The sequence below is a fragment of the Pteropus vampyrus genome, unplaced genomic scaffold (genome assembly GCF_000151845.1).
Source record: "Pteropus vampyrus isolate Shadow unplaced genomic scaffold, Pvam_2.0 Scaffold20, whole genome shotgun sequence".
Classification (NCBI taxonomy): Eukaryota; Metazoa; Chordata; class Mammalia; order Chiroptera; family Pteropodidae; genus Pteropus; species Pteropus vampyrus.
The window spans coordinates 13901917-13916002 of record NW_011888801.1 but is presented as its reverse complement, the minus strand read 5'-3'; the positions used below and the strand labels follow the sequence as shown (position 1 = coordinate 13916002).

At 45.6% G+C, this 14086-nt stretch overlaps 1 protein-coding gene and 1 pseudogene across 3 annotated transcripts in view; one reads left to right on the top strand and one right to left on the bottom strand.

Moving 5' to 3' along the window:
* Nucleotides 1-443: 443 nt before the first annotated feature.
* LOC111736617 lies at nt 444-562 on the bottom strand (annotated as a pseudogene).
* Nucleotides 563-9523: 8961 nt separating this feature from the next.
* The window catches only part of ARHGAP22 (Rho GTPase activating protein 22), a 156062-nt gene continuing 151499 nt past the window's right edge, over nt 9524-14086 (top strand). For all 3 annotated transcript variants that reach the window (XM_011355390.2, XM_011355389.2, XM_011355388.2), the window contains exon 1: nt 9524-9825. In XM_011355390.2, the coding sequence (XP_011353692.1) occupies nt 9792-9825 (34 nt within the window). In that variant the 5' untranslated portion in view covers nt 9524-9791. The remainder of the gene's footprint in view (nt 9826-14086) is intronic.

The window sequence follows — 14086 nt, the reverse complement described above, 5'->3', positions numbered from 1 at the left end:
TCTTAATTTATACCAATCTCGTCTGGATTAATACCAAGTTAATATCAATAGTATATAAAAATTTTTCTTATATATCTCCATTATCCCCTTTCCACTTAAGTTGTTATCATCACCTGTTACATCTTTATATGTTGTGTGCTCATCAACTAGATTTATCGTGTCATTTTATGCAGTTACTTTTTATATCAGATAAGAAAAAAGAGAAGTTACAAAGAAAAATACATTAATAGTGTTTTAAATGTTTACATATATCACTATTTTTACTGGTTCTTTATTTCTCTGTGTGGATTTGAGTTACTGTTTAGTGTCCTTTTATTTCAGCCTGAAGGACTTGCTTTAATAATTCTTGTTGGACAGGTCTGTTTTTATCTGGCAATGTGTTAATTGGTCCTTTGTGGGTTTTTTGTTTTGTTTTGTTTTCTTTTCTTTTCTTTTTTTTTTTACGCCTACAACACCTCGTCTTCCTAGGTGGTCTCTCATCCAAGTACTAACCAGGCCTGACCCTGCTTAGCTTCCGAGATCAGACGGGATAAGGCATGTTCAGGGTAGCATGGCCGTAGACGGTCCTTTGTTTTTGAAGAATAGTTTTACTAGATGTTGAATTCTTGGTTTACAGTGTTTCATTCAGCACTTTGAATATGTCATTCCACTGCAAACTAAAGTAAGACAGTATGTACGTATCACATACTCACAAATGGCAGAGGTGACACCCAGGCAAGAGTTGGACTTTGAAATAAATGAGGACGAAGTAAAGATTAAGAGGAAAGGATTGTTTGAAAGCAGAAGGGCCTCATCTAGCCCCACCTTCTGAGTGAGCTGAGATTACTTTCAACCATGGCCAACATGAGCCTCACCCAGGAAATATGATAACAGGCTGTAGAAGAACGGAGCCATGGTCTAGAAGGATCGCCTGTGGTTTCCAGTCTGAAATATACAGTAATTAGTGGCATAACTGGGGAAATAAGGAAGGAAATGCCATCTGTGAGAAAATGGACAAGTGGAAGACTGTACCATCTGTGCTGAGTTAGATGTACCATCTGTGCTGAGTTAGAATGATTAGGAAGTGAGAGAGAACAGGAATTTGAAAACATTGACTGAAGATGTGATATAGGCATCAGAATTTTATGGGTTGAAGCAACCCAAATCAGCTAAAGCCAGAAAAGAGAATTTATTGGGAGTTTATTGGAGATTTACAAAATCCTTTGGGAGCTGGGGAACCAGGCTTGGAAAATGGACGAGAATGATTGTAGTTCCAGAGGGCCTATAAACAAGAGATGCAAGGATCATCTAGAAAATGCATGGTCAGGACACCCCTGTGGATGCCTCCACCTTGCCTGAAGGCACCATCATCACTGCTGGACATTGTCACTGCTGCTAATTCTTTAAAGCCTAATCTAACCATCTCTCAGTCTTTTCATGACACTATCAGATTAGATCAAATCCAGGCAGGAGCATCTAATGGGTTGAGCCTGGATCACACGGCCACATCAGACTGCCTGCAAGGACAGAGCTGATCTGTTCATTATGGCTTCCAAAGAGGGAGATGGTGGCAGATTGCTCCAAAATAGGAAGCAGTTAGGTATTTAACAGCCCAAAAGCAAGTTCTGTTCCACTATACAGATGAGATGAAAGGAAGGTGTAGTTTTGAGCACAGGGGACACTAACATGTGTTTGTCAACTTGGAAAAGAGAACCAGTAAGAGAGGGAGGGATTAAAGATGTAGAAGGAAGAGAAATGATTGGAAGAACAGATGGAGGCCATGTGCCCACAGAGGGCTGATTTCTCCAAAGGAGAGGAACAGGAGAAGAATCTTGACCTTGGAGAGAGGTATGAGTTGAGAGAGAAGGCACCTGGGAAATTTACATTTTTTCCATCTGTTCTAGACCCTGCCTTTCCACAACAAGCAGGTGTTTTCACAAGGGAGAAGATTTGTTTTTCAATAATGCAAAACTGACCAAAGTGATGATTCATCATTTTCTAAAATCTGACTCTTTGGGATAGAGGAAATCATTTCAGACCTGCTTCCTTGTTGGACCTGTGTGAGGACAGAGGTTGCCATTTGAGCCTGGCAAGCTGATGCTGACCGTAACCTGGGTCACCCAACCGCTGCTTTGGGGGAAGGGTGGCAGCTCCTTGGAACTTCAGTACATCATATTCCCAGGACCCAGAAACCCACTAGTGAGGTCATATTTATCTCTGTCCTCTCAGCCTCTGACTGCCAGAAGTAGGAACTCAGAAGGGGACCCTTCCTAGCCCAGGGTGTCAGGCCTCATAGGCTGAAATCCTTTCTGCCACCTCCCACAGTTCCCTGAGCAAATCCCACACACTCATGGCATGGCCTATACCACTGCCTGTTCCACACACTCTCTAATAGAAGCTTTCCCTTCTGAGAAACCCACAGTGAGACTTCACAGCAAAATAAAATCTTTATCTGAAAGCTGCCCAGTTAAATGTAAAGTCTAGACAGATGTCCAAGTACAGCAAAGATTCTTAAGTGAATAGTATTTATCTGAACCCAACATTTACGGAGGCTTAAAAATTAAGCTTATGTACTCTGTAGAATCCCTGTGTGGTACACACAACTGAGCTGCTCAGAGCTTCCTTCAAGAAAAAACTCACTGCCCAGCTGCAAGGAGTGGGGTCAGCCACCAACTTTCAAGCCAACTTCATGCTTTTCCTGGGTGGCCCCCAGCCAAAGACTTACGCAAGGCAGTAGTGGCTAAGGTCATTCTCCCTCCCCAGCCAATGACTGTGAAAGGCAGTAGTACACAGGCCTAACCACCTCTCATCAAAGCCAGACCCCTCTTCTGAGCCATCTGCTTCAGAGTTCCCAGGTGTGCTGGCAGAGACACTATCAGGTTTATACAGCACTCTGACACTCCCCTCCCACCCTGCTCTTACTTCCGCCCCTTTCACGAACAGGTGTTAATCCCTAATAAAACTCTCATCTCATCATCTGCCACCAGAAACCCAGCTGGGACCCCACTCATTCATCCATTCAACACAAAGTAAGTATGTCCTGGACTTCAGCTGCCTGGACACTAGCTGTCGCAAAGTTAAAAGTGGTATGTGACAAGTGCTAAAATGGAGGTTAGAACAAAGGTTATGGTATCTGAAACAACTCGGGACCCCTAAGCCACCTCCCTCCCACCCCCAGACTAGGGCTGCAGGAAGGAGTCTAAAATACATGCCTGAGACTACAGGTCATGGTTCAGGGACTTTCCAAACAAAGCCTGCATATTATGGTCTGAACTCTCAAAGCCCAATCCTATATTCTGCATCTTTGTCCTTCTGACTCTCTGCCCAGGATCCCAAGACACAAAAGACCCTAAAAAGGAGTCCAGGGCTCCTCTTTTCTGGGGGCCTGGGCTACGTATGAGAGGGTAGATTGTACTGTGTGGACAAAACTAAAATTAAAAGCTAAGCTAAGCATCTGGAGGAGGAATTGGGCAAAAGGACAGAAACAGACTTTAGGCCTAAGGCAGTAGGATTGAGGCCAGGAGAGCAGCCCTGTCCTCTGGAACACAGCAACTTGTAGTACCCAAGGGCCCAAAGGTGAAACCAAGGATATGCTCAGTACCGGCAAGGCAAGGCCACCAAAAGAGCAGAAAAGTTCACCTTTGATGAATCCCACACATTTTACAATTTAAAAATCTAGAAAGAATATCTTAAGTTCAGCATACTATTAAGTTTTGTTCATAGTTTATATTTAAATTAAGGGCTGTAATATTTAAATTATGGCTTAACTTTTAAGTTATGGGTTAATTATGGGTAATTTAAATTTTATATATTTAAATTATGGGTAAAGTCTTAATTGGGTCTGGAAGGAGAACTTTTAGAAGGTCCCTGTGGCCTCAGGCAAGAAGGAAGGTATTAAAGGTGCCAAACTCTAACCATGGGGTACTGAGCAAGGAGGTGATGTTAAAACAGGGTCCAGAAGGCTGCATCAAAGTTTGGTAGGTGAAGAAGGGCAGGCAAGTGTTTATCTGGAGGGAAGGTTAGCTATAGTAACAAAGAAGACCAAATATCTAATGGCTCTCCCTCTCATAAACAACTTGAGATGTTTCCAGGTTGACAATGGGGGCTCGACTCCATTCAATCATTCAGGGACCCTGACTATGGGGCCTCTGTCATCTTCTCCATGGGACTTCCAAGGTAGTCCCATTCTAGTCCCCTAGAAAAGGGAGACACTCATGGAAAAGTGTTGAGGAGGAGTCCTGTGGGCCAGGCCTGGCCAGGACGCGTCACACCAGTCTGCAAGGAGGCTAGGAAATGTTGAGCATCTAGATGTGCCAAGGATGAAGGAGAGAACACATTTAGGTGGAGAGCTAGCACTGTCTGCCCACAGCAGGGAGTCAGCAGTGACTGGAGCACACAGATAATGTGGTAGGGAATGACCAGGGGCATGCTGGCAAATTTCTAACAACCAGATCTCCAGAGGAAAAAAATTTAAGTTCTGATTGATAGCATTTTTCTATCTTCTTGGTGTACATACTCTCATTGCTATCAATTTCAAACCACCAGAATGACCACTGAACAAGGAGTTGGGAAGAGATGCGCAGTAGCAGCCTGATATATAGTTATATTAGGGTTCTTTAGAGAAACAGAACCAATAGGAGATAGATGTAGATGATATAGATATAGATATATAGATAAATATAGATATATCTTTATATATGTATGTGTGTGCATGTATGGAATTGGCTTACATGATTATTGAGGCTGAGAAGTCCTGAGATCTGAGGTTCACAAGCTGGAGACCTAAGAGAGGCAATGGTGTAGTTCTAGTCCAGAGGCCAGCAGGCTCAAGATCCAGGAAAAGCAGGTATTCAGTTCAAGTCCAAAGGCAGAAACAAAACTATGTCCTAGCTCAAGGCAACCAAACACTTCTGCTCAGGGGAAGGTCAGCCTTTTTGTTCTATTCAGACCCCAACTGACTGGATGAGGCCCACCCACATCAGGAAAGGCAATCTGCTTTATTCAGTCTACTGATTCAAATGTTAATTTCATCCAAAACACCCTCGTAGACAACCCAAGAATAATGATCAACATAATGTCTAGGCACCCCATGGCCTAGTCAAGATGACATCACAAATAGTATTTTCACCATATAGACATGAATAACCTAAGAATCTAAACAATAGAAAAATTAAGTAAAATAATTAGGAAGTAATGTGTGTTGAGCATGTATCACCTTTGTTTTTTAATATAATTTAATTATAAGTTTATATAATTAAATTGTTGATGATGGCTGTGTTAAACAACTGACTTGCAAAGCACTTGAAAATTTAATAATCAGCTTTTACATCTGTTGGTACCAGCCAGCTGATTCAGCCTACCACTAAAATGAACAGAAGTGACACCCTAAGGAGCTGGAACATCAGCTGCTTGGCAGTAGAGACAGCACTCTAATTAGGAAGTCAGGGTACATTGGTGATGGTGACCACTGGGTAGGCATTTCAGAGTTAGGATAGCAATGTTTTCTCCCTCTGCCTCTTAAAGAGCTCACTCTGTCCTCCCTGCAGCTTCTGAAACAAGGAAGCAGGCTCTGCTATCTCTATGGCACCTTGGTAAAAATCAGAGAAAGACTCACTCTTTTGGTGGCAGATCCCCCTTACTAAGCTAGAACATATGGCAAAATTACAGAACCCAAACCCAGCCCTACTCCCCCTCTACTGGACAGTGTATGTATTGCCAGACTACCCCGCAGTACCTGTGGCTCTACATGGAATAGAGCTGTTTCCTGTAGTCTTGAGATAAATACCCCTTACCACTTTCTAACCAGAGACCGATTGGCCAGTGTGCACCTCCCTAGAGAGGACAATAGGCGAAGACTTCCTCTGGTGGCCCCAGGCTCAAGGACATGCAGTTATCTTCTAAAGTAGTGGTTCCCAGTCATGGCCTCACTTTGGATCACCTGAGGAGCTTTTATAACTCCCAATGACCATTTTACATGCCCGACTAGTTAAACCAGAGCTGTTGGGAGTGGGACGCAGCAATTAGTTTTCAAAGCTCCCCAATATGCAGCCAAGATTGAGAATCACTGTTAATGTAAGAACGTCCAAACCTGTAGATAATTTTTATAAAAATTTTATTTGAGCCAAACAGAGGATATGCCTAGAAGCAAGATCTCAACAGACTGAGATAAATGCCTCCAAGAAATGAGTTTGTAGCTTCTTTTAAAGAAGGAACATAAGGAAGATGACATGAAGGTGGAAGAAAGCAAAGTGGGAATCGGATTGCAGGATAATTAACAAGATTATATGCTCTCTTGACAGAGTCGCCCTTTAGAAGAAGGGGTCTGAAAAGGGGCATTTCAAAGTTGTGTTAACCCAGATGCACTAAACAATGGACAGAGCTGGCTTAAGGCAAAGATAAGCCTTTTACTAAAGAAGTTATACTCCTGGGGCGTGACTATGCCCCATGACCTGTCCAGTTAGGCATTTATGATCAGATCACCTTGTGAGGTTACTTTTTGTAGGATCCCTTTTTTGTCCGCACACTGATGTGAAATCATCCTGACTCTGAACCAACAATATAGGTGGGTGAACATCCCACCAAGATGTGTGTGTTTCGGCAGATGCCTTCTAGAGAGTTCTGCCCACCAATCTTCTCTACTCACCCTTCAGTGCCTAGCGGTGCCTGGCACAGAGCAGCCCTTAGAAATTGCTGAAATGATGCAAGGCAAGAAACAGTGAGGGGCCCAGGACCACTGCCGGAAGGGGCAGTGCTGTGCAGCAGACACAGGACAGTGGGAAAGGAGGCCATCTCTCTGTCTCTACTGCTAAGTGACACCTTTATCTTCTCTCCGTGGCCTCAGTTTCCTGCCTTTAAGTGACAGGAGTGGGGCAATTCCTTCAAACAAACGCTTATGCAGGAGGCCATCATTTTAAACAGATTCTCTCACTCTGCTCTTGTCTCACCCCACCTGCCCTCCTGCCAGCCTCAGAGGGACCTGGAGAGCTCTCAGAGTCCTGCGGAGCAGGGTTTGTAAACTTCAGGAAGGAGGGGACTCTAATGGCCCTCCCAGCTGAGACCCCATGGATCCCCCCATGCAGAGAAGTACTAGGAACGTGGTCTGAGGGCAGAGAGAAGCAAAGAGCTTCTTTGCTCCCCATCCCCATCCCCCACCATTCTCGAGTGCAGTCTGAACTGGCTCCTGACCTTTTCCCAGCTTTACTTCTGGGTTTAAGCCCAGAGCCTCTGTGGTTTTGTCCAATTCCAATGCTGATCCCCAGAAAAACAGGCGAAGTGACTTAATGTCATGGCGGGGGCGGGGGAGGGGGCGGACAGCTGCACAGAAAAAGCGCCTGAGGGAGGGGTAGAAGGGGTGATTTCTTAACCAAAATAAGTGTGAGTGGACCTAAACTAAATCTTCAGGGCATTTTCCTGCCTCTGGTTTGGAGGAAGTGGTCCAGGCTGCATTACTCACAGGACTTCATGATTGCTCAAGATCTTGTCAATGGCCACAGGACCTCACCTTGTGACCCTGATATCTATGTGAGATTTTCCAGCTCCAAATCCTCCCCACTCCTGAGCGGCCCCTGTTTCAGCCTGACCTAGCCTCAACCTGGCCCAAGAGGAAAGGAGCACAATTCTGTCATTCACTGGTGTCTTGGATATACCCATCAAGTCAGTATTCCTCGTGAGGCTCCTGGCCTGAGTCTGGCCTGGGGCTCAGGACTGGGAGTGCAGGAGGGGCATTGGGCAGTCTAAGGGATACAGATAAGAGCCCTGGGGAAGTGCTTAGTGGCTCTTTCTGGTGTCAGGATCAGCACAGTTTCACAGAGGACTGGCTTGGCATGATCAGGTTTATGTAGTTCCAACAGAGTGGGAAAGGGAATTTAATAGAGAGGGAAGTACACATGCAATGGCACAGGAACACAGGAATGGGGTCTGTGCGTGCATATATATAGTTGTATCTAGCATTAACAAGAATTAGCTCACAGAGGCAGACATGGACAGTAGCCTTGAATGTTATGTCAAGATACTTATTCAAACCTTCTGAGGAATGGCTGAGGGCCAGAATAAGTGACTTGATGCTGAGTAAGACAGCTTTGTCACCATGGACTCTCTCCCTTCAGCTTGGTCATTTTATCCACCACATCCTGGTGAGTCCTTAATCTCTCCAATCCTCCCTTGCTCTCCATTGTCCAGACCCTGTCATCTCTAGCAAGGACTGCTTCAGTGGGCTCCCAGTGGACCCGCAGCCTATGGAACCTCTTCCCCTCCAGCTGCTAGAATTCATTACACATCAATATGACATTCGGGGATCAGTGGACGTAGGAGCACTATGAGAATTAGGGAGGGATCATAGTTGTTAAAAGCAGAGAGATTTTTGTTCACACGTTTTGTCTTCCAACTAAGATGATCCCACAGGACCCAGGCACAAAATCCCAGCCCCAGGCGCAAATGCCTAACAGGGCACATAGGTGATTTTCAGAGGCACAAAGGTTGGTTCTCACCATCTGATGCATTCATTGAGGGCTCTCAAGCCAGGAACTGTTCGTGTGATGGTTGAAATTTGGGTATTTAGAAAGACGTCATGGACGAGCATGAGCTGTAGACACAGAGCCTTGGCTTTAGATCCCCACCTTGAAAATATTGTATGACTTTGGGCAAGTTATTTAACTTTTATGTGCATTATTTTCTTCCTCTGAAAAGCCATGATAATAGCACTTGACTCCAGGAATTTAAGAATTAAATGAGATATTAAATATAAAGCACCAATCTCAACCCTGAACACATAGTAGGCACCTAATAAATGGTAACAATTACTGTGATTGCATTTCTGAGGCAATTTTTAGGATCTTGAGGCTAATCCCCGTAAAAGCTCAATTATACATTCACACTTTAGAATTATGCTAGTATGAAACAACTATGTCAAATAGCAGAGATTTACTACTCAGTGAACAGTTTTTGATTTTCTGTGTGCAGGCCCTGAACATTCTTATTCCTGTCACCTTATTAAAGCAGCAGAGAAAGTTAACATCCCTATCAAGCCTCTGTCTCCCTACTGATCCAGTCCCCTGAGGATCTGAAAACTGCGGAGGCTGTGCGGTCCTTCTAAAACACACCTGTCTTTCAACAGTTGGAATCGTGAGCTCATCAACTGCCTCTTGAGCCCTTCTGGAGGGAATATCAGGCAGAGCAGAAGTCCCATTGGACAGGCTCTGGAGGGGTGCTTTGCCTGGTGGAGTCTCGGCCCGCCTCTCACCAAGTGTGCTGTCTCCCCAGGGCCTTGACAAGGCAGATCCGCCACTGAAGTCCTTGCTTTCCCTGCAGCCTCGTGGCGTGTCCTGCGCACCCCGACGAGCCCTCCCCAAGCAGAGGGCGGATCCGAGCCCGGGAACCGCCCACCCTCCGCCCCACCCTCCTCGCAGACCTCCTGCCTGCTGCGGGTGTGGGAGGAGAGACCAGCATGTCCGCTGGACTCGGATAGGGGACTGACAGCACCACGTGCACTCTGACCCAGCAGAGGGACAGCCAGGCCGCCCCCCACCCTCCCACCCCCGGCCCAGTGATTGATCAGCAGCCGTTACTGAGACTCTTAATGGTTCGCTTGGATGGGAATTAATTCTGGAATGGATAAATAATGCATTGAGGTTTATGTAGTCCAAGGCAAGCCGGCGGTCCGGAGCCAGGACGGAGCCCAGGGAGCCTCGCGAGTGAAGCCAGTGGCCATGGGAGCCCTTGCGGGGCATAAGGGGCAACTGATTGAGAAGAAGAAAAAAGGGAAGTGGATGACAGCATGATCGGCCCAGCAACACTGGTGGGGTGGCTGCAGGACCATGCTGAGCCCAAAGATCAGGCAAGCCAGGCGGGGTAAGTCCAACTTCGTAGGGAGAAACTGGGCATTGTGTGAGTAGGTCTCTTGGCCAATGTGTGTGTACACCTAGCCAGGTGCCATGCTGGGGTTTAGATGGGGCAGGACTGATGTCTCTTCCTAGTGAGGATTCTGGAGTCAGTAAGGTCATACCTGAAACTACAAAGGGACGATGGCCATCTTTGGGCCCTAGGAGGTGTGCAGGCTTTATACCCCATAGTCTGTTTCTGGGTGGCTCAAAGTGACCAGGTGACAACTTTGGGGAAATTTTGTTCCTTTACTAAAAAGGAAATGCTCGATGCTCAAGATGTGTCTTAGCAGCCAAGATAAAAGTGTTCTTCACTAGGGAAGCAATGCCCTAGCTTCTGGAGACAGCTGGGTCCAAGTGAGGGTCCTCATTCCAGTGGCCCAGGTGGCTCTGCAGAGCCTACAGTAGCTGCCACCGCTGGGTACAGGCAGCTGGGAGGCAGGCAAAAGCTCCTCTAGAGAACTCCCAGGAAGCTGCCAGGCCTGGAGATGAGGATGCCTGTGGAGGGAGCAGATGCAGAGAAAGTAAGAGGTGAGACTCAGAGAGTCTTTGCAGGAGTGATCCTGCAGTACTGAGCTAGTGCCCTGGCCACCCTGTGTCCCTGCAGAGTGTCCTGGAGACTGAGGACAAGTCCCAGGGCTAGGGACAGCCTCTTTCTGGACAGCAACTTCTTTGCTAGAGCAAGTGTCATTTTAGATGAGAACATCTGTCTCTTAAGAAAATAGAATGTCTTTTCAGGTGGTCAGTGTCTGTGGAGGGCTGAGCTTCCTTGTGAGCAATGAGCATGAGAATGGTAGTTTGGAGGTGGGTGGAACATCTGCCTGGAGAGCTTGGAAACAGTGTGAGTCTCACCTAGAGGAGGACCCTCCAGCCTCCTGTAAACTCACAAGGAGCACACACATCTCATCAGCATGTCGCAGACACATGGATGACTTTGGAGGGGAAGTTGGCCCTCCAGAATGTGGTCAGAGCCATTAGGACTTCTGCTTGGGGTGCTTGGGATAGAATGTAACCTATGGGCACCAATGGACAAAAGAGGGCCATGCATGGCTCTGCTGAGGGGTTGGGGGGCAATGTGGTGACCACCCAAAGGGTGGGCCAGGCCAAGCTCTCTGAGAGAACTTAGGTCAATCCTCCCACTCCTGTCTAATACACTAGCCACTGGCCACATGTGGCTATTGAGCACTTGTTATGTGGCTAGTCTAAATTAAGAAAAATATACACTAGAGTTTGATGACTTGCAAAAAAAATGCACACTATCTCATTAATAATTATGTTATATTGATTACATGCTAAAATGACAATATTTTGTATATATTGAGTTAAATCAAATATATTATTAAAATTTTTTCACCTGTTTTTTCTTTTACTTTCTTTTAATGTAGCTACTAGAACTACTTATGTGGCTCACATGATATTTCTATTGGACAGTGGCAATCTAGAAAGAGATCAGTGCTTCAGTGAAGGGCTCTCAGGATACTTGCCTTTGAAAACCCAAACTTCTTATAAGCAATTGTTCTAAGTCATTGGTTCTCAATCAGGAATGATTTGCCCTCAAGGGACATTAGGCATTGTCTGGAGACATTCTTGGTGATACTGGCATCTAGTTGGTAGAGGCCAGGGATGCTGCTAAACATCCCACAATGCAGAGGACAGCCCTACGACAAAGAATTATCTGGCCTAAAATGTCATGAATGCAAGTGTTGAGAAATCCTTCTACTAGATGATATTATCTTGTAAGATATGTTAAAAGATGAAGTTTATGGTACTATTCATCAGATAGTAATAATATATATAATCACTTACCCACAAAAATGTATGATCGTAAACCATGACAAGAAGCATTATAAGAGCATAGACTGCAAATGAACGACAAGAGGAAGTAAGTGGTTCTTGAGCTGTAAGCTGAAGGCAAAGCTTGGTGGAGGGACGAGTCCACCTTCCAGGCAAAGAACAGCATGTGTAAGTACCATTGGAAGAGAGGGGCACAGGAGGCTGGAGCTGGGGGCAGGAAAGGGCAGAGGACACAGCACAAGGCTGGAGAACAGATCAAGAGTTGGATCACACAGGGTCAGGTTTGCAGCTTGTTAGGAAATAACTCTACCTAGGGACATTTCAGAAGAAATACAACCTAAATTATATATATGTGCCTTAAAGAAATTAGGCTCTGGCAGAAAGAACTTTCATTAAAATTCATCCTCCATTGAATCTTTTAGAAATTGGTCAGGATATGTGTTTTAAATATAGCAAGTTATACTTTGCAAATTCCAGTATCCGTTATCCAGACACTGCCTTGTCTAGACTGTTCCAGACAATACATATTCAATATACATTTCCAGGCTACACCACTGTGTGGATACAGTTGCTTTCTTGGATAGTTAATGAAATCTGCCCCAGTCAGCCAGCTCAGAAGCCTCTGTGGTCTGGCCAAAAGGCCACTCTGCAGATAGGGCTTCCCAGGGACCCTTTCCCAGGTCATGTTAGCTGTTAGCTTCCTGGCAGGTCCCCATTCAGCCCTGAATGAGCACACAATGGCTGCCATCACTCTAAAAGCCATCCTTGTGTCTCCTTCCCATGGAGGGGGAGATACCAGGATTGAGAATCTCCCAGGGAAAACCCTACTGTCACTTACCTGCATATAGAACTAAGGTTGATCAACTGTTGTATCCTGGCTGGGTTCAACCTCCAAAAAGGAGTTAGAGGCAGATGTTGTCAACACACACACAGACAGACTCTCTCTCTCTCTCTTTCTCTCTCTCTCGATGACCAACTAATTCAAAAAAGTAGGAAGGCACCTAAATCAGCTAGAAATGGCTCAGAAATAGATCAGTAAATTCAAATAGTGTGCTTGGGTTTAAGTGTATGACACAATTTAAATTGATTTCAGGAAAGTGGTCTAGATTGGTTTACACCAGCTCAAACTGGTCATTAATACTGTAGATGTTTGTAGCTTGGCATTGCCTCCTTGGAACCAGTACAAACCACCCTAGCTATTCATGGCCAATTGATGCCAGGCCAAGCCATTTGGAACCAGGCATGGCTGGCCCTGCCCTACTCAGCTCCCACCTGGCTCAGAGGGTCCTTTCCTCACACCACCACCACCACCCACAACCCTTCTGCACACTCTTCCTCCACTGAGCCCCATTGCTTTATTTTCAGAATGGGAGCAAAGAGATAGCTCACCACTGCCCGTGCCAATTTTCCCAGAAGAAAAATAGAATAAATTCATTAAAGCTTCATGAATTTATTCCATATACAGTAGAGAATCACCAGTCTATATGCTCTGTGACACTCTAAAAGTTGCAATTTATTTTTCAAGATAGAAAATAAAAACAGAAGATAAGTGCCCTCTCTCCTGGGAGCAGTGTGTGTAGTTCTCCAGGGTGAGCAAGGGCAGTGAAGACCCAGGCCACACCCTGAGCCCGCCACCACCACCCACCCTCCATGAGCCATCCTCTCTGCTCACTCCACCCCCAGGGGCACCTGATTCATCCCTGTTTCTCCAGGCCATATCAGAACAGAGCCCCCAAATACTTGACCCTGTTGCTACCCCAGCCAGATGGGACTGCTCCCCTTTCTGAAATCCCATTCTCACAGGAGGGGGAGATTTTTTTTTCCCCAAAGATTTATGTATTTTCCCAATCTTTTTTATTATTTTTTAAGTTACATGTGACATTCAATATATATTCCTAACAGTCTTGACTGAGGCCTCCTCTGTGCCCATTAGGACCACCCAGAATAAAGTTTTATTGCTCCGACCTTGCCCTCCTCCTCAAGGATGAAGTATGGGAGGCAGCCCTGTCTCTTTACTTCTCAAAGAGCTCTTGCCTCTGCCTTTGTCACTCATCCTCATGTCATCATTGTACTCAAGCCAGTATCATCTCTAACCTAGACTATGGAAGTAGGACTCTGCCACACCCCACCTACACCATCTATTCTCCAATCCAAAGCCAGAGCTATCTTTTCAAATGTAAATCCAGCCATGCACCCACCTTCAACCTCAACTGGGAATTCTTCAGTGACTTCCTCAGTACTCTTTGTGTTAAAATTCAAAGCTCTTACCATGGCCCATGAGGCCCCTCATACAGTCCAGCCACTGGCCAAATGGCCAAATCTCTCACTTCCTCTCCTTCTTCAAGCCCCAGCCACACTGGCCTTCTTTCTGTTGCTCAACTGTTGCATAGACCTCCTTCCACAGAGCCTTAGCTCACTTTCCTTCCCTTGCCTGAAAT